Source organism: Pipistrellus kuhlii, unplaced genomic scaffold (assembly GCF_014108245.1).
Source record: "Pipistrellus kuhlii isolate mPipKuh1 unplaced genomic scaffold, mPipKuh1.p scaffold_m20_p_53, whole genome shotgun sequence".
NCBI classification, from domain to species: domain Eukaryota; kingdom Metazoa; phylum Chordata; class Mammalia; order Chiroptera; family Vespertilionidae; genus Pipistrellus; species Pipistrellus kuhlii.
In genome coordinates this window covers 348762-371340 of record NW_023425555.1, presented here as the reverse complement: position 1 = coordinate 371340, position 22579 = coordinate 348762, and the positions used below count along the sequence as shown (strand labels likewise).

The 22579-nt window shown below is 63.3% G+C and overlaps 1 protein-coding gene across 1 annotated transcript in view; it reads left to right on the top strand.

Annotated features, from left to right (window-relative positions):
- HMCN2 (hemicentin 2) overlaps positions 1 to 22579 on the top strand; it is a 128630-nt gene that overhangs the window by 84976 nt on the left and 21075 nt on the right. The window contains 30 exon segments of the mRNA XM_045573639.1: positions 150 to 236; positions 1153 to 1344; positions 2250 to 2423; positions 2529 to 2642; positions 3324 to 3466; positions 3800 to 3950; positions 5049 to 5270; positions 7120 to 7233; positions 7557 to 7744; positions 8548 to 8644; positions 9632 to 9793; positions 9887 to 10000; positions 10807 to 11009; positions 11662 to 11743; positions 12982 to 13113; positions 14750 to 14893; positions 14978 to 15137; positions 15223 to 15347; positions 15759 to 15828; positions 15830 to 15928; positions 16052 to 16149; positions 16552 to 16818; positions 17297 to 17487; positions 17879 to 17960; positions 18049 to 18185; positions 18986 to 19127; positions 19208 to 19352; positions 20099 to 20226; positions 21186 to 21342; positions 22056 to 22177. Coding sequence (XP_045429595.1) covers positions 150 to 236; positions 1153 to 1344; positions 2250 to 2423; positions 2529 to 2642; positions 3324 to 3466; positions 3800 to 3950; positions 5049 to 5270; positions 7120 to 7233; positions 7557 to 7744; positions 8548 to 8644; positions 9632 to 9793; positions 9887 to 10000; positions 10807 to 11009; positions 11662 to 11743; positions 12982 to 13113; positions 14750 to 14893; positions 14978 to 15137; positions 15223 to 15347; positions 15759 to 15828; positions 15830 to 15928; positions 16052 to 16149; positions 16552 to 16818; positions 17297 to 17487; positions 17879 to 17960; positions 18049 to 18185; positions 18986 to 19127; positions 19208 to 19352; positions 20099 to 20226; positions 21186 to 21342; positions 22056 to 22177 — 4242 coding nt within the window.

Genomic DNA, 22579 nt, shown 5'->3' with positions numbered 1-22579 from the left:
ATATTTCTACCACCACCTTGTCCTGATCAGAGCCTTCTCCCAGGGCACTGGTTCTCCCTCAGCCCTGTGGAAGCAAGCACGAGGGGATGGGGAAACCAAGGCACAGGAGCCAGCCCCGGTCAGTGACCAGCTGTCTCCCTGCTCTCCAGTTCCTCCCAGTATTGAGAATGAGGACCTGGAGGAGATGGTCAAGGTGCCTGAGGGACAGACAGCCAACCTGACGTGCAATGCCACAGGTAAGGCCACACGGCCACACGGCAGGCTGGGGAAGGTGAGAAGGCAGCTGTGAAAAGGGGGTGCTGGGGATCTTGCCTGCCTATCCCGGCCCTCTGCACCCCATCCCAGTACTGACCACACTGATCCATGGTGGCCTTGTGACACCTCTGCACCCCAGCGGGGCTCTGAGCTCCTTGAGGACCCAGGTCTACCTTGTCACCGAGGTTCCCTCAGGGCCTTCGTTATGCTTCTGAACTGGGGTGGATGGATGGGTGGATGGATGGGCGGGTGGATGGGGAGGTGGGCGGGTGGATAGATGGATAGGTAGATGGATGGATGGATGGATGGATGGATGGATGGATGGGGAGGTGGATAGGTGGACAAATTGGAGGATGGATAGGTGTATGTATGCATGTATGTATATATGTATGTTTAGGTGGATGAATGGCTGGCTGGATGGGTGGGTGGGTGGATGGATGGATGGATGGATGGTGGATGGATGGTGGATGGAAGAATGGCTGGATGGAAAGATGGCTGGCTGGATGGATGGAAGGATGGATGGATGGATGGATGGGGAGGTGGATAGGTGGACAAGTTAGGTGGATAGGTGTATGTATGCATGTATGTATATAGGTATGTTTAGATACATGAATGGGTGGGTGGATGGATGGGAGGATCGAAGAAATATCTTGTCTTTCTTCTGTCTGTACCCGCCATCTCTGTCCACTCCTCAGTAAGGAAAAGGCAGTCAAACCCTTTAGGAAGAGACCCCTGCCCGTGGTGGCTGCTTCTGTGTCCTGCCCTGGTGCATGGGCCTCTGTACTGAGATGGAAAAACATGTCCCCCTCCGCCCTGCCCCCTTCCTGGAGTGACCACTGCTCCAACCTGGTCCAATCCTGCTGAACTGTCTTACCTGCCTCTCTCCTCCCCACACAGGCCACCCGCAGCCCAGGGTCACGTGGTTCAAAGACGGCCGGCCCCTGGCCGGTGGAGACACCCAGCACATCTCTCCAGATGGAGCCCTCCTGCAGGTCCTCCAGGCCAACCTGTCCAGCGCCGGCCACTACTCCTGCGTCGCCGCCAACACCGCGGGGGAGAGGACCAAGCACGTGCAGCTGAGCGTCCTGGGTGAGCTGGGCCTCTCCTGGCCGCTCCCTGGATGCATTGCGATGAGGTGGACTCAGGGACTGCATCAGGGTCCAGCGGGAAAGAGAGCGGTGATCCATTAGCGATGTCTGCCCTGGTGCTGGCGGGAGGCAGGGCCACGGTGACCTGGCAGGCAGCTTCCCCCACGCTCTCCATGTTCAACAGCAAACAGCGGCGGCTCTAGTGGCTGAGCCCTTACAAGCCAGGCAGGTGTCCAGGCTGTCCTGGCGGAGTCTTCCCAGCAGCCCCAGGAGGTGGGCGGCGCTGATGTCACTGAGGGAGCTCTGTGGCTTAGAGAGAGGACAGGCCAGCCTCCAGCCGTCCGCTCTGCTCTCGAGGGCGGTGCAGCCCCGTTTTGTTGGGCTGGGGAAATGGGGTTTCGAAATCGAGAGGGGCACTGGCTGGTCTCGGAAAATCCACTTTTAAAAGTGCTGATGGCCAAATGGATGGTCCCTGCAGGGCCCGGAAGAGGACTTTAGGGTCAGTGACAGCAGAGAGCGGCTACTCAGCAGGGAACATCACCCCACCTCCTTGCCCCCCTCCCTGCCCCCACACTCCGGGAGTGGCGCAGATTGGAAATGCAAACAGAACTGAGGAGACTTCGGTTAAATTACTATAATAGATACCCTGGCTGCTAAGAGGCCGTTGGGGAAATTGGGCAGAAGTTGTCCAGCTTCCCCCGTGGTATTGCTCAGCGGTGGAGAGCTGGGACTCCGGGTCCCCCGGGCCTGAGTTCAAGTCTGACCGCACCTGCCTGGGCTCCACTGAGCCTCCGTTTCCCACCTGGGCAATGCAAATGGCACCGCAGGGCACCGCGCGCCTGAGGCCTTCCTGGGCCGGGCTCTCTGTTCACAAGCACCCCTCCTCCCCCCTGCCTCCCGTCACAGTGGCTCCCTCCATCCTGGGGGTGACCGAGGACGGTGCAGACGAGGAGGTGACCGTGACCATCAACAACCCCATTTCTCTGATCTGTGAGGCGCTGGCCTTCCCCTCCCCCACCATCACCTGGATGAAGGACGGGTCCCCATTCGAGGCCTCAAACAACATCCAGCTGCTCCCAGGTGATGCCCTCGGGGGTGGGGGGCAGGGAGGAGCGAGGGGTCAAGGACGGGCTGGCGAACCCCAGCTCCTGCCTGAGGTGACCCCGGCCACCGCTCCGCAAGCAGGCACCCACGGGCTGCAGATCCTGAACGCCCAGAGGGAAGACGCGGGGCAGTACACCTGCCTGGTCACCAACGAGCTGGGGGAGGCCGTGAAGAACTACCACGTGGAAGTCCTCAGTGAGGCGGCCCCCGGGCGCTGGGGGGAGGCAGCAGGTTGCTCGGGAGGGAGCCCTGGGACCCCGGCGCCTGGGCCATGGCTGACGCCCCGGATGCCTTCATGGGCTCGTCGCTCTGACAGTCGCCAGGCCCGCTGGTCATTCCCCATTTTAGGGCCCAGAACACTCGGAGGGGGGATGGCGCGAGCTAGGACGTGGGCACATGTGGATGCCCACACCCACTCCAGCTTCTTGCTGTGATGCAGTCAGAGTCTCCCCAACTTGAGACCTGAGGCCCCAGAGGTCACCCCAGGAACCCGCTGCCTCCGGCCTGCCCTGGCTGTAGCCATCGCTGATACACAGTCTCCCCTCAAGGCAGGGGTGGGGCTCCTTTTTCTCTGCCAAGCGCCATTTGTTGGTTTTGGTATTGTTGGGGGGTTTTTTGGTGGTTGTGGTTTCTTTTAAAATATATTTTTATTGATTTCAAGAGAGAAAAGGAGAGGGAGAGAGAGGGAGAGAGAGGAACATCAATGATGAGAGAGAATCATTGGTTGGCTGCCTCCTGCTGGGGATCAAGCCCACAACTAGGGCACGTGCCCTTGACTAGAATTGAACCCAGGATCCTTCAGCCAGCCCCCCATTCCTGGGACCAGGGTGAGCCCCCGCCCCAGGCCGGCTCCTCAGACCCCCCTGTGGTTTGCAGTCCCCCCTTCCATCTCCAAAGACGACTCCCTGGGGGAGGTCGGAGTGAAGGAGGTGAAGACCAAGGTCAACAGCACCCTGACCCTGGAGTGTGAGTGCTGGGCGGCGCCCCCGCCGGCCATCAGCTGGTACAAGGACGGACGGGTGAGCTGGGCCCCCGGGGCAGCCTCAGGGTCCCTCCTCTGGGTCCCCCGGGCCCTGCTCAGAACCTTCCGGAAAAGACAGTCAGAGCACCTGGCCCAGAGCTGGGCTGGACCCCGCCTCGCCCTTTGCATGTTAATAGGGAACAGGTCCCATTAAACTTGATATTCACCCGTTTCATTCTCTCCGACTTTTATCATACGGATTTGATTTTACCAGGTTTCCAGGGTGTCATACCAGTTTGATGTGTGTTTAAAACTTTGTTAGAATCTACGTATACTCGTTGGGTGCTTCCCCCCATTTGTGACCCATGCTCCCCCTCTTGCCTCCCCCCAGCCCGTGACCCCCCACGAGCGGCTCCGAGTCCTGGGGGAAGGGCGGCTGCTTCAAATCCAGCCCACGAGGGCCTCAGACTCCGGCCGGTACCTGTGCGTGGCCACCAACGTGGCCGGCGAGGACGACCAGGACTTCAGCGTGCTCATCCAGGGTGTGTGCGGCCAGCAGGGCCCGCGGGGGCCGGGGGCCGGGGGCCGGGCAGCATGGCTGGGGGCAGTGTCTGCTTCCAGAATCTCTGTCCCAGCTGCCTGCACCTCCCCCACCCCCCTTTTTATTTCATTTTTATTGATTTCGGAGAGAAAGGGTGAGGAAAGAGAGATAGAAACATTAATGATGGGAGAGAACCATCCATCAGCTGCCACCTGCACATCCCCTACTGGGCATGTGCCCCGACTGGGAATCGAACCGTGACCTCCTCATTCATAGGTCGACACTCAACCACTGAGCCACGCCGGCCGGGCTGCCGGTCCCCTTTCTCAACACCATCGGGCATGTCTGGCCCCGAGCCCAGCCTGGGCCCTTCTGCTCACTGCCTCTGTGACCTGGGGACATCACTGCCCCTCGGCTTTAGATTTGCTCTGTGACATGTGGGTGGCTGGATGGGGTGGCCTTGAGGGGCCCCTCAGTTCTAAAAGCCCGCGGTTTTGTGCCTCTGGGCTCCGATAAACAGGCTGGCCAAGCTCAGCACCTGGCTTCCTCCCGTGAAAAATACCACCCTGTTGGGCGAGGTCTGGCAGCCACTGGGCATGGGCTGCGGTGGCAGGAACCTTGTTCCAGTGCCCGGCGTAGTAACTGATCAATAAACACTCGTTGCAAAACACACACACACACACACACACACACACACACACTCACACACACACACACACACACCAAAAAACCACTAAGTTGAAGAGATGAGCGAATTTTAAAAACGCCTTGACCTACGGCAGTGGTTGGCAAACTCATTAGTCAACAGAGCTAAATACCAACAGCACAACAATTGAAATTTCTTTGGAGAGCCACATTTTTTAAACAACTTCTTCCAACGCCACTTCTTCAAAATAGACTCACCCAGGCCGTGGTGTTTTGTGGAAGAGCCGCAGGGGGCTCACGAGCCACAGTTTGCTGACCACGGACCCACGGGATTGGCTCAAACAGTGCCCTGTCCATCCTGGGGGAGCTGGGACGGGGGAGGGGCGGGTTCTTGAGCAGAGGTGCCCCTCCACCCCCCGCTGTGTGTCCTAACGGCTTTGTCACCCCTCCCCAGTGCCCCCCATGTTCCAGAAGGTGGGGGATGCCAGCACAACCTTCGAGATCCTGTCCCGGGAGGAGGAGGAGGCCCGGGGTGGGGTGACGGAATACCGGGAGGTGGTGGAGAACAGCCCCGCATACCTGTACTGCGACACCAACGCGGTCCCGCCCCCCGAGCTCACCTGGTACCGGGAGGACCAGCCCCTCTCGGCCACCGACGGCGTGTCCGTCCTGCAAGGTAGGCCGGGCTGCACGGAGAAGTGGGGGCATTGCAGGCAGGGACGGGGTCACACCCGCATCAGAGCTGGTCCCCTCAACTGCCGTCCTGCCGGGCCTCTGAGCTCCCTATGTGCTGCTCGCTGTGGGACCTCGGGCCCATGCTGCCCTGAGCCGCCGCCTGTAGCCCGGCGCTGGGAGTGCCCTGGGCTTCCAGAGCTGCGTACGACGCCCTGAAATCACCGCCGCAGCTGGCGCCTTTCTTAGAGGGAGCTGCTGCTTTAAAAAAATTTTTATTTCAGAGAAGAAGAGAGAGGGAGAGAGAGAGAAACATCGATGGTGAGAAAAAAAAATCACTGATCAGCTGCCTCCTGCACGCCCCCTCCTGGGGATGGAGCCCATAACCCAGGCATGCGCCCTGACCGGGAATCGACCCCTGACCTCCTGGTTCCTAGGTGGACGCTCAGCCTCTGAGCAGCCCCAGCTGGGCAGGAGCCCCTGCTTTATTGGCACCTCCTGACCATCCCAGCAGGGGAACCTCCCACTGGGCTGAGGGACCGGGGCCAAGTCACCTTGGCTTTCTTTTTACTGCTTTATATTTATTGAAGGCGATTTAGTTTTTTAAGAAAACAAACCTTTTATTTAGAATCGTTGTGTTTTGTTTGTGTTTTTGTGGAGGACTTTGAATGAAAAGGCTCCAAACGCCGAGCTTCCCGGGCGGCTGGCCGAGCCCCTGGGGTAGAGCAGAGCCGGGAGAGATTCCGGCACAGTTTCTGTGTCTCGGGGGGTTCCGTGGTCTCCCCGCTCAGGCCCTGCCAGGCGTGGGCTGTGCTGGGCTGCTGAGGGCGGGGCGAGGGCGGCGAGTGGGGGCTCGGGGGCGCTGAGCAGGGCCGTTCCAGGGCTTGTACTTTGGCTCTTGCAAAAGAAGGCGGCCTCCGAGCTCCGGAGGCAGCGCTGTGACAGCTGTTTGCTCCTGTCAGAACCCCTGGATTCACACACACACACACCCGCCTCCTTTCGGACTGGACACTGACCCCAGTTCTGGTACACAGAGACCTCGGTCACATGCTGACCCCTGGCCACAGCCCCGGCCCCTCTGTCCCAGCCATAACCCTTCAACCCCACCATTGAACTCTGACCCTGGCCACTGACTCCCAGTCCCGGCACACTGGTTAACCTCACACATAAAGGACCCTGACAGCGGCCCTCCCTCCCTCCCTCCTTCATCATGGCCGCTGCCCCCTGGCTCTGATGTAATGAGCTCCTAGTTCCAACCCTGGTCACAAGCTCCCCCACCCCCGACCCTGCCCCAGCCTGGGCCAGCGAGCCCCCGACCGAGTACGTGAGCACACAGTGACCCTCACTCGGCCCCTGCTGGAGACCAGCTCCAGCCCCGGAGATGCCAGGGTCTGGGCCTGGCAGGCTCTGGGTCACAGAGGGTCTCGGGTGACACCTGCTAGCAACATCCACCCCCAACCACCACCGCCCCGAGCTGCCTCTTTGCCTCCCAAGAGCCGCTGCCACACTCTCTGGCCCTTCCCTCTGCCCTCACCAAGGAGCCGGGCTCAGCACTGCAGGGTGTGCTTGGGAAGCCTCAGTCTTTCCATCTGTGAGATGGGAGTGTTTGCCGCCCAGAGTCAGGGAGCAGGGGAGTGTGCCAGGCCTGGCACATGGCACCTCCCTGACCTCTGCCTGGTGCCCTGGGCCCGAGAGCTGGGCGGGGCAGGCAGATGCTCTCCGTTTCGCAGATGGGGGGCTGTGGGGTGTGATGTGTCCCAGGTCCCCTAAGGAGGAAGGAGCAGGTTTCCTCTCCTTTGCTCAGGCCTCTGCCCCCCCCTCACCTCCCCCCATTCCGTTCCCTGTCCCCGCAGGAGGCCGGGTCCTGCAGATCCCCCTGGTGCGCGCGGAGGATGCCGGGAGGTACTCCTGCAGGGCCTCCAACGAGGCGGGCGAGGACTGGCTGCACTACGAGCTGGTGGTGCTGAGTGAGTGGCCGGCTTGGTGGTGGGAGGGGGTGTCGCGTCTGCAGGCCCCGGAGGGCCCCCCAGGGGTCACGGAGGGGAACGTGGTCCATCTGGCAGGACTTGGAGGCTGGTAAGGTAGGGGTGGGCTCTGAAAGCAGACAGGACTGGGTTCAAACTCCCAAGTGAGCTGCTTCCTGGCTGTGTGACCTCCAGCCGTTCACAGCTCTCTCTGTGCCGGGTTCCTTAGCTGCACCAGGGCTCCGAGGGCTTGGTGAGCGGGGCACACGGAGCCCCAGCCAGCGCCTGGCACCCAGCCTGCTCCTCACCCCCCTCTCCCCGCCCAGCCCCGCCTGTGATCCCGGGGGACACGGAGGAGCTGGTGGAGGAGGTGACCGTCAACGCCAGCAGCACCGTCAGCCTGCAGTGTCCGGCCCTGGGCAGCCCCGCGCCCACCATCTCGTGGCTCCAGAACGGACTGCCCTTCTCCCCGAGCCCGCGGCTGCAGGTCCTGCAGGACGGGCGAGTCTTGCAGGTCAGGGCGTCCCCCGACGTAGCTGAAGGCGCAGCTGCCCAGGCTCGGTGCCCTAGCCTGGGACCAGGAGCTGCCGTTACCCAAGCCAAACGAGGCCCCTGCCCGAGAGCCTGCAGGAGCTCCCGGGCTTCCATTCCACCCCCAAGCGATGCATGCCAACCGCCACCATGTGCCGCCCGCAGGCAAGGGCGTGGGTGGCGCCTGGGAACCCTGCCGATGTCACAGCTCAGCCAGCGCGGCTCAGGGCCTGGGCAGCACCTGGGCCACCCCGGTTCTAACACAGCCGCCCGGACCCCTGCAGCTCCGCACCGCACAGGGCAGCCTCGGGCGGGGGGAGACCACCTCGTTAGCTATGGGGGCTCACCCAGCCCAGCCTCGCCCTCCCCTCCTGAGTGTCTCAGAGAGCTCTAGACCAGTGGTCGGCAAATTCATTAGTCCACAGAGCCAAATATCAACGGGACAACGATTGAAATGTCTTTGGAGAGCCAAATTTCTTAAACTTCTTCTAACGCCACTTCTTCAAAATAGACTCGCCCAGGTTGTGGTATTTTGTGGGAGAGCCACACTCAAGGGGCCAAAGAGCTGCATGTGGCTCGAGAGCCGCAGTTTGCCGACCATTGCCCTAGACGGACGCGGGGTGTGCGTGCCCATCGGGGGCGCCCCACGCACTGCTCGGTGTGGACAAAGGCGGCCTTCTGCGGGGTTCCTCCGGGTGCCCGCCGAGCCTGGTAGGGGAGGGTCCCCCCCAGGGGCTCCCGGGAAGGGGTCCACCGCCATCGGGCACCGCCTCTCTGCACCCCCAGGTCTCCACGGCGGAGGTGGCCGACGCCGCCAGCTACATGTGTGTGGCCGAGAACCCGGCGGGCTCCGTGGAGAAGCTCTTCACGCTCAGGGTGCAAGGTGAGCTGGGCAGAGCAGCGGCCCCCCCCATGACTCCCCAGCTGGTGCTTCGGGCCACCCCACCTGCTCTGGGGCCGGCACGGCACCACGTCCCTCCCCCAGGGCACTGCCTTGTGCTCCCCTGTCCTAGGCCCCAGGGCTGCCCCCAGAGGGGAGTCCTCCTGGCCTGGCACCAGCCACACCTCGTTACAGAGAGAGAGCATTTGGGGGGGCCCCCGATCACCCAGGGCCGTCCCCAGGTGCCTGAAGGGACACCTGCTGACGCTAAGCCTTTTGGAGGAGGTCAGCGAGCTGCTCCTCTGGCCTTCCAGCGCCATCATTAAGCACTTACTGTGTACCTGGCCTTCCAGCGCCACCATTAAGCACTTACTGTGTACCTGGCCTTCCAGCGCCACCATTAAGCACTTACTGTGTACCTGGCCTTCCAGCGCCACCATTAAGCACTTACTGTGTACCTGGCCTTCCAGTGCCACCATTAAGCACTTACTGTGTACCTGGCCTTCCAGCGCCACCATTAAGCACTTACTGTGTACCTGGCATGGGGCTGACTCCTTCCCGCAGAGCTGAGGGGTTTGCCCAGCCCCACAGCCGCAGAGACAGAGAGGTCGCCCCGTGGGGGCCACCGCCCAGAGCTGGCGCTCTTGGCCTCCACATTCTTGTGACGCGCGCCGCTCAGGGGCTGTGGCTCGGCCTCCGGAGGGGGCGGCTGCAGCCTCGGGAACAGAGGGGTGACAGCGCTGAGCACTCAAGGTCTAGGACTCAAACCTAAATGGATCCTCGGCTCTGCCGCTGGCCAGCTGAGTGGCCGTGGGAAAGTGACTCCCCCTCCCCGGTCCCCACGCCCCGGGCGCCCACCTGGGCGTCGTGATGACGAGCAGGGGCTCGGCCGCCCGCCCCGCCGGAGCCGGGAGCTGGGGCCCGTGCTCCGTCTGCACCCCGCCGGCGTGCATTCTCAGTGTCTGTCTTTACCCCGTGGCTCTGGGACAGTCCCACCGCACATCTCAGGCCCGGGCTCCGAGCAGGTCACCGCCATCCTCAACAGCAGCGTGGCCCTCCCCTGCGACGTGCGAGCTCACCCCAGCCCCGAGGTCACGTGGTACAAGGACAGCCAGGCCCTCCCGCTGGGAGAGGGCGTCTTCCTCCTGCCTGGTGGGTGCCCCAAGGCGCGGGGTCCAGCTCTGTGGGGACCAGCCTGGGAGCCGGGGGGCAGCCCGCTGGACTGATGCCCCACCCCCATGGCAGGCACCCACACACTGCAGCTGGCCCGGGTGCAGCCGGCAGACTCCGGGACGTACCTGTGCGAGGCCCTCAATGCCGCCGGCCGGGACCAGAGGCTGGTGCAGCTCAGCGTGCTGGGTACGTCCGTGTGCGCCATCCCCGCTCCTCCCGCCAGCCCTCTGCCCACAGCCCGCCGGCAGCACAGCCGGGACAGGACCCCGGGGAGCCTGGGGGCCGAGCCCCCTGCAGCGACGGTGTCGGGCCGCAGACGGGGGCTCAGGTCAGGGTCTGCAGACTGGACGCTTTTGAGTCTGAAACGCTGTGTGCTTCCTCTCTCAGTGACCGTGGGCGAGTCATGCCCGCTCTCTGAGCCTCCGCTCTCATCTGAGGTGACAGTTGGTGTAAGGACTGACCGAGGGGCTGGGATGAGATGTGAGCGCCTAGCCCCGGGCCTAGCAGTGAGCTCTGACCTTGGGGTGGGGGTGGGGGGGCTTCTGACCACAGGGTTCTGGGCAGGAAGCCTGTCTCGGGGCCCCTGGGCTTCAGAACCCTCTTGGGGAAAAGCTGGCCCAGGATGTTCTGAGCAGGACTCACTGGAAGGTTCTTTCTATGCCCGGGGCTGGTTCATTCATTTGTGTGTCCACCTGCTCTGTGATGGGCACTGCCAGCCCCTGTGGGCTCACCTTGGCTTCTACATTGGTTTGCTGGAGGGACAGGGCTGTGGGGACCTGCAGGGGCTTGTGGGAAAGGGCCCAGGAGGCTGAGGCCCAGAGAGGGCAGGTGGTTGGCACGCTGGCCTGGTTCTCAGGAAGACTCCCCGGGTCTGAGCCAGCCCTGGGGTGGGGTCCACCGTGTGGCCCTTGTGGGCTTCCATAGACTGCTGCCGGGGGCTGGGCCGGGGAGACGGGGAAGGCGCGGCACCTCACTCTGCGTGTCCCGGCCAGCTCCCCCCACCTTCAGGCCGGCGCTCGGCGGCCCCCAGGACCGGTTCCCGGTGAGGGCCGGGGACAAGGCCGTCCTGAGCTGCGAAACGGACTCGCTCCCTGAGCCGGCCGTGACCTGGTACAAAGACGGGCTGCCCCTGGTCCCCGCGCAGCGGACCCAGGCTCTGCAGGGCGGGCAGAAGCTGGCCATCCTGGACACCCAGGTGAGCGGCCGGGGGGATAGGCAGCGGCCGTGGGCAGCCATGCAGCCCCACCTCCTGGTCCCTGCGGGCAGCTGGGAGGCAGGACGGGGGCTGCTGCCTCCTCAGCCTGCAAGACCCCAGGCCGAGTCAATTGGCCGCCTCCGGGGCTGGAGAGGGGGAGAGGGCAGGGCTCCACGGGGCCTCACAGAATGACCTTGAGCGGGTCCCTTCACCGCCACCTGCCTCAGCTTCCGCAGGATCTGGAAGCTTTTTGCAGGCCCTTCACGCCCTCCCTTCCTGGGAGTCGGTTCTGCCCGCCCGGCTGGTGTGGATCAGACACTCACAGCGTTGGCTGGATGTCGGCTGCTCCCCTGGAAACACACCCTGGGCTCCTCACTCCTGCTCCCCAATTCCCTGGGCTGTTCCGCCAGGCTTGGCTGCATACGGCCTGGGTGGGGTGGGGTCTGGAGCCTGTCTTCACCTTACAGGGGCCCTCTTGCTTCCTGAGGGTCTTGGTAAAGGTCTGAGGGTCAGGTCTCACCTTGACCTCCCCAGCAGGACCAGCATGTCTGGGGAGTCCCCACTCTGGCAGGCTCCGGGGCCTGGGTGTTTGGGGGCAGCTATAGGGACCCAGCCCTGTGCCCGCCGTCACCACGCGTGCTCTCTGCCCCAGGTGTCAGACAGAGGCGTGTACAGCTGTAAGGTCAGCAATGCGGCCGGGGAGGCCACGCGGGCGTTCGTCCTCACGGTCCAGGGTAAGCGGGGACGGTCTGTGGGCGTTTCCATGGGATCCTTAGCAACACGCGAGGTGCTGAGGGTGGGAAGGGCCGTCGCTGGGAAGAGGCGGCGTTGCCCAGTGTTGAGAGAACAAGATCTGGAGTAGAAATGAGCAGGATCAGAACAGGACTTAACCTCTCCCGTCTATAAACCCAGACCTGAGTGTCTAGATTTGGGGTAGCTGGGCTCCATGGGGAAATTTAGAGGCCCAGGATCCTTCCATCTTATGGCTCTCCTGTCCCCAGGGTGGTGTCCCTGCCCGTGTGGTTGGAATTGGGACACGTTGAATCTTGTCCTAGCCCACAGGAAGCAGAAAAGAGCACGAGTAGAATTGTTCCCTCCGCTTGCGTTCCCTTTGGCCACAGCAGGCTGCAAGGGAGGCTGGGAAATGTAGTTTCCACTTGAACAACCACGTGCTCTATAAAATTGCTATGCAAGATGAAGACAGGTTGGGCAGACACCAGCAACTGGCCGAAAATAGCAAAGCAGTAGAGTCCCCACCCGGGGAGTAGTGGGGATACCGTTGTTGTATTATAAACCAGTGTTTCCCAAACTTTTGACATATGTGTACCCCTTCTATAATTTTCGTAACGCTGAGTACCCCTCGTACTCATGAGAACGTAGAATTAGGTGCAGCTAGGCACGTTGCAGTGCATATCCCCAGCAAACTCTCCCCGTACCCCTGGGGGTACACGTACCACACTTTGAGAAACATTTTAAAAATGTAAACTATTGATACCATGCCTGCTGCTCAAAGCTCACACCCCTTCACCTGATGGCTGCCTTGATGAACGGTGGGCATCGGGGGAATGTCTGGTCCCTGGGGGCAATGGCATTTCATCCTCAGTGCAGCCATCGCTGTTCCACTGGTGGTGGCTGCCTGGGTAGGTGACTTCCTCCCACTGAGCAGGAGAGTGTAGGGATTGATTAGTGATGTCTGTTCTGGCATAAACTAGAACTGCTGGTCGTGGACCATGCACTTACCCTCCTTGGGCTAAGTGGACCCCTCCTGGACTCTGCTCTAGATGTTTTGAAACAGCCAGCTGCGGGTTCTGCGTGTGAATAAAACAGCGCACGTCCCATTCCCCATCAATGGCAAAGCCTAAAATGTCAGCTCCCAGCCACCGGGAAGGGCTTTCTCGAACATCCCTCTTCTCTCTGGGAGGAAGGGAGGGCAGAGTCTTACGATTCTGGGCATCTGGCCTTTCTCCTGCAGTGCCCCCAACGTTTGAGAACCCCCAGACGGAGGTGGTGAGCCAGGTGGCGGGGAGCCCCCTGGTCCTGACCTGTGACGTGACGGGGGTCCCTGCCCCCCGTGTCACCTGGCTGAAGGACAGAATGCCCGTTGGTGAGTGATCCGATTCCTCTTCTCTTTTTAGTGCTAAATATCTCTTTAGTTAACAAAAGGACAGTGAAAGCCGCTGGAAACCCCATACCCATTACCCTTCACTCCCCATGTCCCCTCCAACCACCCCCTCCTCCCCCCCCAGCTGTAGACAGCCGCCGCCTGCTTTGTCTGTGGATTTCCTCTCCGGCACATTTCACACAAATGGAACCACACAGCGTGGCTTCCTCCACTCAGCACCATGTTTCCCAGGTTCATTCATGTTGTAGTGTGGGTCTCTTCTTCCTTTTTTAAGTGAAATTCAATTCTGGTTTCCAGCCTTTTTCACGGATGACTATTGTGTGAGCCTGTCCCGAGTTCTCGCTGTGCGGCCGCTGGCGGACCGGGTTGTTTGCGCCTTTGCTGTGATGACTCGTGTGCTGGGGGCATTTGTGGTTGCGTGTGTGCTTGTGCGTGCGTGTGTATGTGTGTGTGTGTGTGTGTGGCGTGCACTCTCCTCCCTTGGGTTTCCACCTGGGGGTGGGCTGCCCAGGCCCCGTTCTCTCTCACCTCCAGCTGCTTCCTCCCTGAAACACCCGCCCCGACTCCCCTGCCCACCTCCCCTGTCCCCTGGCTGGTTCTTACCTTCCCGTCTCAGCGGAGACACCTCCTCCAGAGGCCTGCCTGATTGCTCCTGGCTCCACCCAGGAGGGTTCCCGTGTCCCCGGCTCCGATCACTGGGCACGCCCTGAGGACAGGAACTATTTCGTGCACTTTCCATTCCCACTCTCACCGTCGGACATGTCATAGTTGCTTCGTTCTGTGCTGAAGGGCTGGCTGCACAGATTGCCGGGGGGCGGGGGGGAGACAGAGAGGGCTGGGCTGGCACCGTTTGAGGCAGCTTCGGGGCAGAAGTGCAGCTTCAGGGGAGAAGGAAGGGGCGGTTGTTAGGCAGGAAGCCCCACGCCGGCCTGCGTCAGGGTCAGTGAGCGGCTGGCTCACCTTGATCGGAATCCTCGCTCAGTGGAGTGTGTGTGTGTGTGTGGAGGGCGGGGGGGTGAATGGAGCTGGAGGGAAGGTTAAGCGGGCCTCAGAGGGGACAGAAAGAGGACCACTGCCTGGCCGGTGTGGCTCAGTGTTGAGCGTTGACCCACAAACCAAGAGTCACAGTTGGATTCCTGGTCAGGGCACAGGCCCGGGTTGCAGGCTTGATCCCCGGTGTGGGGCATGCAGAGGCAGCCGATCCATGATTCTCTCATTGATCTCTCTCTCTCTCTCTCTCCTCCTTCCTCTCTGAAATCAATAGACATATATTTTTAAAAAAGAAAGAGGAACAAGTCCCAGACATTAGAGGCAGGGGGGCCTCTTGGGAAGAAACGCCCAGCGGGAGGCAGGAGGGAGGGGCTGTGAGGAACAGAACCGGGACCAGGCTAAGAAAGCCGTGAGGGTGGCTGGGAGGAGGCCCTGCCTCTGCCTGGGCCTCAGTTTCCCTGTGAACACGAGAAGCGGGAGGGGCACAGGGATTCCCGGGGTCTTTCCAGCTTCTTGGGGGGGTGGACACCTCCTCAGGAAGTCACATGACACTGGTGTCTGGCCCAGCGGCGGCCCCTGGGGCGGCGGGCCCGCGCAGGTGACGGCCGGCCCGCCCGTCTGTCCGCAGAGAGCAGCGTGGCCCAGGGCGTGGTCTCCCGGGGCGGCCGCCTCCAGCTGAGCCGCCTGCAGCCGGCCCAGGCGGGCACCTACACGTGTGTGGCCGAGAACGCGCAGGCCGAGGCCCGCAAGGACTTCGCGGTGGCCGTGCTGGGTACGTGTCCGCCCCGCGCCCCCCACCCGGTGCCCCCCTCCCGCCGCCCCGCCGCGGCCCGGCCTCACGCAGCCCCTGCCGCAGCGGCCCCCCGGATCCGCAGCGCGGGCGCCCCGCAGGAGCACAGCGTCCTGGAGGGGCAGGAGGCGCGGCTGGACTGCGAAGCCGACGGGCAGCCGCCGCCCGAGGTGGCCTGGCTGAAGGACGGCCGCCCGCTGGGCCAGGGCGCGGGCCCGCACCTCCGGTAAGGCCCGGCCCGCCCCGCCCCGCCCCGGCGCCCGCCGGGGCGCCGCCCTCACCCCCTGCCCCCCACTCCCCCTCCCGAGCAGCTTCTACCTGGACGGCGGCTCCCTGGTGCTGAAGGGCCTGGCGGCCTCGGACGCGGGCGCCTACACCTGCGTGGCCCACAACACGGCGGGCGAGGACGCCAGGCTGCACACCGTGAACGTGCTGGGTGAGCGGGACGGGAGGGGAGGGGGCCCCCCACAGACCGCGGCAGCCTGGCTCCGGGGGCCTCCCGGGCACCGACTGGGGCAGCTGGACGGTGATGCGAGTGTAGGCTTCTGGAGGGCCTCAGCCGTGCCCACGTGTGAGCCCGGGCACGTGTGACCTCTCTGGGCCTCGGCCGCGTCCTCAGGCCAGAGGCACCCTGCAGCCGGGGGTCCACGGGGAGTGGGCATAGAGCATGATGGGAAGGGAGCTCAGGGCAGGGGTGGGGTGAGACTGGCCTCCAGGCAGTGGCCCTCATTCCTTCCCGGGTGGGTGGGGCAAAGTCTAGGCATCTCCTCCTTGGGAGAAACCCCTGCCCGGCCCAGAGCCCCTCGGTAGACCCCTCACTGCCCCTTTTTTCTCTCTCCCACCCCAGTGCCTCCCTCCATCGAGCAGGGGCCCGAGGGCGCAGGGCCCCTGGTGCTCCGGGCGGGGGAGCTGGCAAGCCCGGGGCTCTCCGCCCATCCACATGAGCTGGCTCAAGGACGGCCTGCCCCTCCCGCTCTCCCAGCGCACCCACCTCCTCGGCTCCGGCCGAGTCCTCAGGTGAGACAGAGGCTGCCTCGGAGCCGCCCTCTGCTGGCCAGCCTCTGGGAGACAGAGTGGGGAAGGGGGGACCTTTGCACTGAGCCGCCCTCCCCGTCCTCTCCCCCTTTTCGAGGGGCTCAGGATTTCCCGGGTGCAGCTGGCAGATGCCGGTGTCTTCACCTGCGTGGCTGCAAGTCCGGCTGGCGTGGCCGACAGGAACTTCACCCTGCAGGTGCATGGTACGGAGCGGGGCGCCCTGGGCTGGCCGCGGCCGTGGGTGTAAGAACGAAGGCCTGAGTGGGCATGCACGGCCACTGGGTCCGGTCTGTTCGCCTCCCGAGTAGTCGCTGGACACGGTGGGGTGCCAGGACCTTGCCAGGCACTGGGGTACCGCAGTGAGCAGAGGCGGCCCCTGCCACTGGGAGGTCAGCGCTCTGTAAAGAGGTGACCACCAGCCCGGGGACTAGAGCGGCGAGGGGAAGGACAGGGCGCTGGGGGAGCACAGAGCGGGCACTTCGCCCGGCCTCAGCCATTCCGGGAAGGCTGCCTGGAGGAGGAGGGATTGTCCAGAGCAAAGGGCCAGGGGGAGGGCCAGCTGGCACGGGGTGAAATGACGCGCGCCCACCCTCTGCCCTGCACAGTGCCCCCCGTCCTGGAGCCGGCGGAGTTCCAGAACAGCGTGGCGGTGGCCCGTGGCTCCCCCGTGGTCCTCCCCTGTGAGGCCCAGGGCAGCCCCCTGCCCCTGGTGTCATGGCTGAAGGACGGGGAGCCCCTGCTCCTCCAGAGCCTCGAACGGGGGCCCGGCCTGCAGCTGGAGGCGGCGGGGGCGGGGGACGCGGGCACCTACTCCTGTGTGGCCGTGAGCGAGGCGGGGGAGGCCAGGAGGCATTTCCGGCTGACGGTGATGGGTGGGTCGTCTGCCCCCACGCTGGCACCCCTGGGCCAGGGCGGGGGAGGGAAGGGGGGTGCCCCGGGACCTGGAACAGGGCTTGGGGAGCAGGCAGCCGGGAAGCTCGGTTCTCGTGGGGCTGCCTCCTCAGTCCTGTCCCCAAACCACGCAAAGCCGGGAGGAGCCACTGAGACACGGTGGGAGGGAGGCCTACTTCTCAAGCGCACGATTTCTCTGGAGTCGCTGTGCATTGAAAACACGTGTGTCCGTTGTGCCTTCCGGTCCATTCGGCCCTTGTCAGCTTTAAGGCGGGAATCGCTGTCCCAGGCAGAGGGGCCGCGGCTCCCCTGTCCTCAGCATCCTCCCGCACCACCCGCCTTCATGGCCCTGCCGGCTCTGCCCCTGTCAGCGCCTGGGCGGTGGGGAGGGGGGGGTGCACCCCGGCTCCCACTGCTCCAACAAGGGCCCCCCGCTGACGCCGGCGCGGCGCTCCACAGATCCCCCCCGCCTGGAGAACCCGGGCCCGCCCGCGGAGCTGGCGCTGGCCCCCGGGGCCCTGCTGGAGCTGCGCTGCGATGCCCGGGGCACCCCCTCGCCCAACGTCACCTGGCACAAGGACGGGCGGGCCCTGAACAGCCAGGAGGACGGCAGAGGGACGGGGCAGCGGCTCCGGGTGGAGGCTGTGCAGGTGCTGCTATCTTGCCTGCTATTGGGGCTGGGGGAGGGGGAGGGAACGGGGTGGGGGTCCGAGCGGCATCTGGCAGGGTTTGGCGAAGGTCCTCCTCGGTGCGGGGGGAGGGGGAGGGCTCCCAGCCCCGCCAGAGCCAAGGCTGATGCAGAAACCATAAATCCGGAGGAGGGCTGGTGCAGTCAGGGGGGGCTTCTTGGAGGAGGCAGGCTTGGCCTCAGCCCGAAAGCAAGGCTGAGAGGGAGATAGCTAAGAAGTGTCCCGGAGAGGGGACTGGGGTGATTGGGAAGTGGGAGGGCAGGCTCAGTGGGGTCCTTCGTTGTAAAGGGAGGAGGCCAGGCGGTGGGCAGCCTGGGGCCAGGGGTGGCCGCTTACCCTGCGCGGTCCCCAGGTGGGCGATGACGGGCTGTACACCTGCCTGGCCCAAAACCCTGCCGGTGAAATCGAGAAGAGCTTTCGGGTCAGGGTTCAAGGTAGGGGCGTCAGGGGCGGGCAGGAGAGGGAGGCAGGGTGGGACCTGCGGGGGCGGGTCCATCCCTCACCCTCTCTCTCTGCTCCCAGCCCCTCCAAACGTTATCGGGCCCCGGGGCCCCCGCTCCGTGGTGGGCCTGGCCCCCGGGCAGCTGGTTCTGGAGTGCTCCGTGGAGGCAGATCCCGCCCCCCAGATCGAGTGGCACCGAGACGGCATCCTGCTGCAGGTGGGTGCCCGGCTGGGGGCCAGGGCTACCTCCTCGGTCCCGCTCAGGCCCCAGGCCCTGGCCTGCCCGGACCCAGGTGCCAGGGCCCGTGCTGCACCGGCACTTTGCACGCCGCCCGGCTGCTGTCCTCCACGCTGCTGTGTCCCCCATACAGTGACCGGGGCCCTGCGGCCAGGCTCGGATGTGCACACAGGGCTTCTGATGCCTCCTGTGTTCTTCCTTGTAGCTCTGAGCGACACTGAGTGGCTGTGTGCCCCGGGCCAGTTACTGAGGTCCTCGGGGCTCACCCCTGAAACAGGGGGCTGCTGCTGGGCACCCATGGAGTGCAGACCTTCTGGTGGAAGTTCCCACTTTTTTTTTTATATATATATTTTATTGATTTTTACAGAGAGGAAGGGAGGGGAATAGAGAGTTAGAAACATCGATGAGAGAGAGAATCATCGACCAGCTGCCTCTTGCACACCTCCTACTGGGGATGTACCCGCAACCAAGGTCCATGCCCTTGACCGGAATCGAACCTGGGACCTTTCAGTCTGCAGGCTGACGCTCTATCCACTGAGCCAAGCTGGTTTCGGTTCCCACTTCTAATATGAGCATAAGCCCCCCTGCAGCCCCCGCAGTAGGCACAGCCTGGTTCCCAGGAGGGTCCTTCATAGGGCATCTGGCCAGGGCTACAGGCAGCCCACAGCTGGCCAAGGCCACTGCCCGCCCCCATGCCTTGGTCCTCTCTGGCTGGTGCCCGGGGGCATGCCCGGCCCAGCCTGGCACTGACGAGGGTCTCTCCGCCCCGGGGCCTGCAGGCGGACGCCCACACCCAGTTCCCGGAGCAGGGCCGGTTCCTCCAGCTGCAGGCGCTGAGCACGGCCGACGGCGGCAACTACAGCTGCACAGCTCGCAACGCGGCGGGCAGCACCAGCGTGGCCTTCCGCGTGGACATCCATAGTGAGTGGGCCGCCCCGCCCGCCCCGCCCGCCCCCTCCAGGCGAGGCTCCCGGAACCCGCTCCCTCTGTGCCCCCTCCAGCGGTGCCCACCATCCAGCCGGGACCAGCAGCCGTGAACGCCTCCGTGAACCAGACGGCCCTGCTGCCCTGCCGGGCGGAGGGCGCCCCGCCGCCCCTCCTGAGCTGGCGGAAGGACGGCGCCCCCCTGGATCTCGGGAGCCCCAGGTGAGAGCTGGAAGGGGGTGGTCTCAGGTGCCACTATAAACAGAAGCCCGCCTGCGTGTGCAGTTGGAGCAGGAGGCGGCTGTACGTATCGTTAGGTGACAGTGTGCTCAGAACCCAAGGATGTGCATGCCTGTTTGTTAAGAGCATCTCGAACCCCCGGTGGCTATCTGTCTGTCTATCTGGTTTGATCCTTCGGTGCTCATCTGTTTTTGTGGGATGATGCTTCCTCTCTCTCTCTCTCTCTCTCTCTCTCTCTCTCTCTCTCTCTCATATATATAAATTTTTTCTGCACCTTCTTTCACAGAGATGGCTTCCTGTGGCCCCCAAGTTAGAGTCCTCAGTTCACACAATCTGCAAGCCTAGAGAGCTTTCTGGGAAACCCCAGTTCCAAATTCCCAGGGCAGGGAATTCCATTGGCTCAGCCTGAGTGACGTGCTCCTCCTCAGTCCAATCAGCTGGGGCTGGGGGCGGGGTTACACAGACCTGACACGACCCTTTCGAAGGGGCTGTGCTCAGACCTGGAGGCCATTCTCAGACGGGTGGGCTGCTCTGCCTGCTGACTCCCGGGGTGAGGCCAGGCCCAGGTAGAAGCCCAGGAGGCCGGAAGCAGCCTCTCTTGCCCCGCCTGATGCTGGGTTGGGGGTGCAGAGCTGTGGCCCCGCTAACCTCCGGAGTTAGCACCCTGGTTCTGCGAAAGCCAGGGCGCGGGGTTGGATCTCCATGGCAACCCCTCCCTCCGGTTCCAGGTTGCACGTTCTGCCCGAGGGTTCCCTGAGGATCCAGCCGGTCCTCGCCCAGGACTCGGGTCACTACCTCTGCCTGGCGTCCAACTCCGCGGGCTCCGACCGGCAGGGCCGTGACCTCCGGGTCTTTGGTAGGTGGACAGACGGAGGTGTGTCCTTGCCTTCAGCATCCACCTCGCTTTTGGACTAGGTCCTGCTTAGGGTCAGGGTCATCCCAGCATCAGGGGCCAACAGTGTTTTTTACTACGAAGCTCATTAGTAAAATATGCTCAAAAGATGGTTATTTTTATACATATATTACATACATTCACTATTATGCTATTATATATATTTAATATTTTCAAATATATTTTATTGATTTTTACAGAGAGGAAGAGAGAGGGATAGAGAGAAACATCGATGAGAGACAATCATCGATCAGCTGCCTCTTGCACACCGCCTACCGGGGATGTGCCCACAACCAACGTACATGCCCTTGACTGGAATCGAATCTGGGACCCTTCAGTCCTCCGGCCGATGTTCTATCCACTGAGCCAAACCTGTTTAGGCTATACTTAATATTTTTATTGATTGTAGAGAGGAAGGGAAAGGGAGAGAGAAATAGAAATGTCAGTGATGAGAGGGAATCATTGATCAGCTGCCGCCTGCATGCCCCACAGTGGGCATCAAGCCTGTAACCCAGGCACATGCCCTGACCGGGAATCGAACCGTGATCTCCTGGTTCATAGGTCAATGCTCGACCACTGAGCCCCTGGGCTCTGCTGTTATAGTGAGCGAGTGACAAAACGCAGGAGATATAAAACAGGTGCAAGGATAAGACAGGTCTGCTTTCCCTGGCCTGGACCCTGGCCCGGGCCAGGCTGATGGGGCTGTGACAGCCCGGAGGTCTCTTCCGGAACAGGTCGTTAGGGGTCGCCAGCCCCCGGGGGTGAGCAAAGGCCCCCCACCCACACTTTGGGAGCCCGTGGGAGTTCCCCACGGGAGTCTCTCCCGCCTCCTCTCCCTGCTTCCCGGGGTGGGACGAAGTGGTGGGGTCCCCGGCCTCCTCCCCCGTCCCACACACTGTCTCCTGACGCTGCTCTCTCCCCAGAGCCTCCCGCCATCGCCCCCGGCCCCGCCAACCTGACCCTGACAGCCCACACCCCCGCCGCGCTGCCCTGCGAGGCCAGGGGCGCCCCCAGGCCGCTCGTGGCCTGGTGGAAGGACGGACAGAGGCTGGACTTCCGCCTGCAGCAGGGCGCCTACCGGTAGGAGCCTCCTCCTGGGGTCCTTGAGCCGCTCGGGGTGGGGAAGGCATGCCCGTCTCCGAGGGCGACCGGGTCAGGGACCGGGCTCAGCAAAGCCAGCGCCATCCTGGGGGGTGGGGGGCAGGGGCGACCTTGCCTGAGATGTCCGGAATGGGGGTGGGGGGGCATTTGGGACCCGGCCAGACAGAACACATAAAGCCACGGCGGTCACGGCTTAGAAACATTCCCGGAAGCCCCAGTTCATGCTGGGGAGCCGGACCCAGGGTCCCTGGGGACATGGGTCTCCCCGCTTCTCGAATGTGGCTGGTCTGGGGGTGGTCACTGGGGGCGTGGAAGGGGCCGGCTCACCGGCTAACTGGCCAGGTGTTCTCTGTGCCCGGGCACCGCAGCGGCCGCTGCTCAGCAGGTCTCAGGGACACAGCGGGACGACCTGCGGTGCGGCTGCTGCTAGAGAAGGAGTCCCCGAAGGCAGGCAACCTGGAGGTTTATAGAAATGGAAACGGCCCCCTGACTAGACCTTTGGAGGTGGAAACTTCTGGAACCGGGGCTGGGGCCCAGAGACAGGACAGGAAAACAGTCATGAGACATTCTGCCCCCTGATTACCCATCTCAGCCTTCCAGATTCGCAGGGCAGGGAGGCCATGGCTGGCTGGTCTCAGGTCAGCCAGGCCTGTCCCTCAGCAGCCAGCCGTCTGTCTGTCTGTCTGTCCCAGGCTCCTGCCCTCCAACGCCCTGCTCCTCGCAGCCCCCAGCCCCCAGGACACGGCCCAGTTTGAGTGTGTGGCGAGCAATGAGGTGGGCGAGGCCCGCAGGCGGTACCAGGTGACTGTCCACGGTGAGTTGGGGTGGGGGCAAAAAAGAGGTCCTGCCAAAACCGGTTTGGCTCAGTGGTAGAGCGTCGGCCTGCGGACTGAAAGGTCCCAGGTTCGATTCCGGTCAGGGGCATGTACGTCGGTTGCGGGCACATCCCCGGTAGGGGGTGTGCAGGAGGCAGCTGATCGATGTTTCTCTCTCATCGACGTTTCTAGCTCTCTATCTCTCTCCCTTCCTCTCTGTAAAAAAAATCAATAAAATATATTTTTAAACATTTTTAAAAAGGGGGTCCTGAGTGAGCCACGTGACCCCTCTCTCTGCGGCCCCTCCCTCCGTGGCCCTTCGTCCTTCGTCCCAGCCTCTGCTCATGGCGTCCCTCCCCCGGCGGGCCGTGTGCTCCCTGGGTCCGCGGTGGGCCCTCACG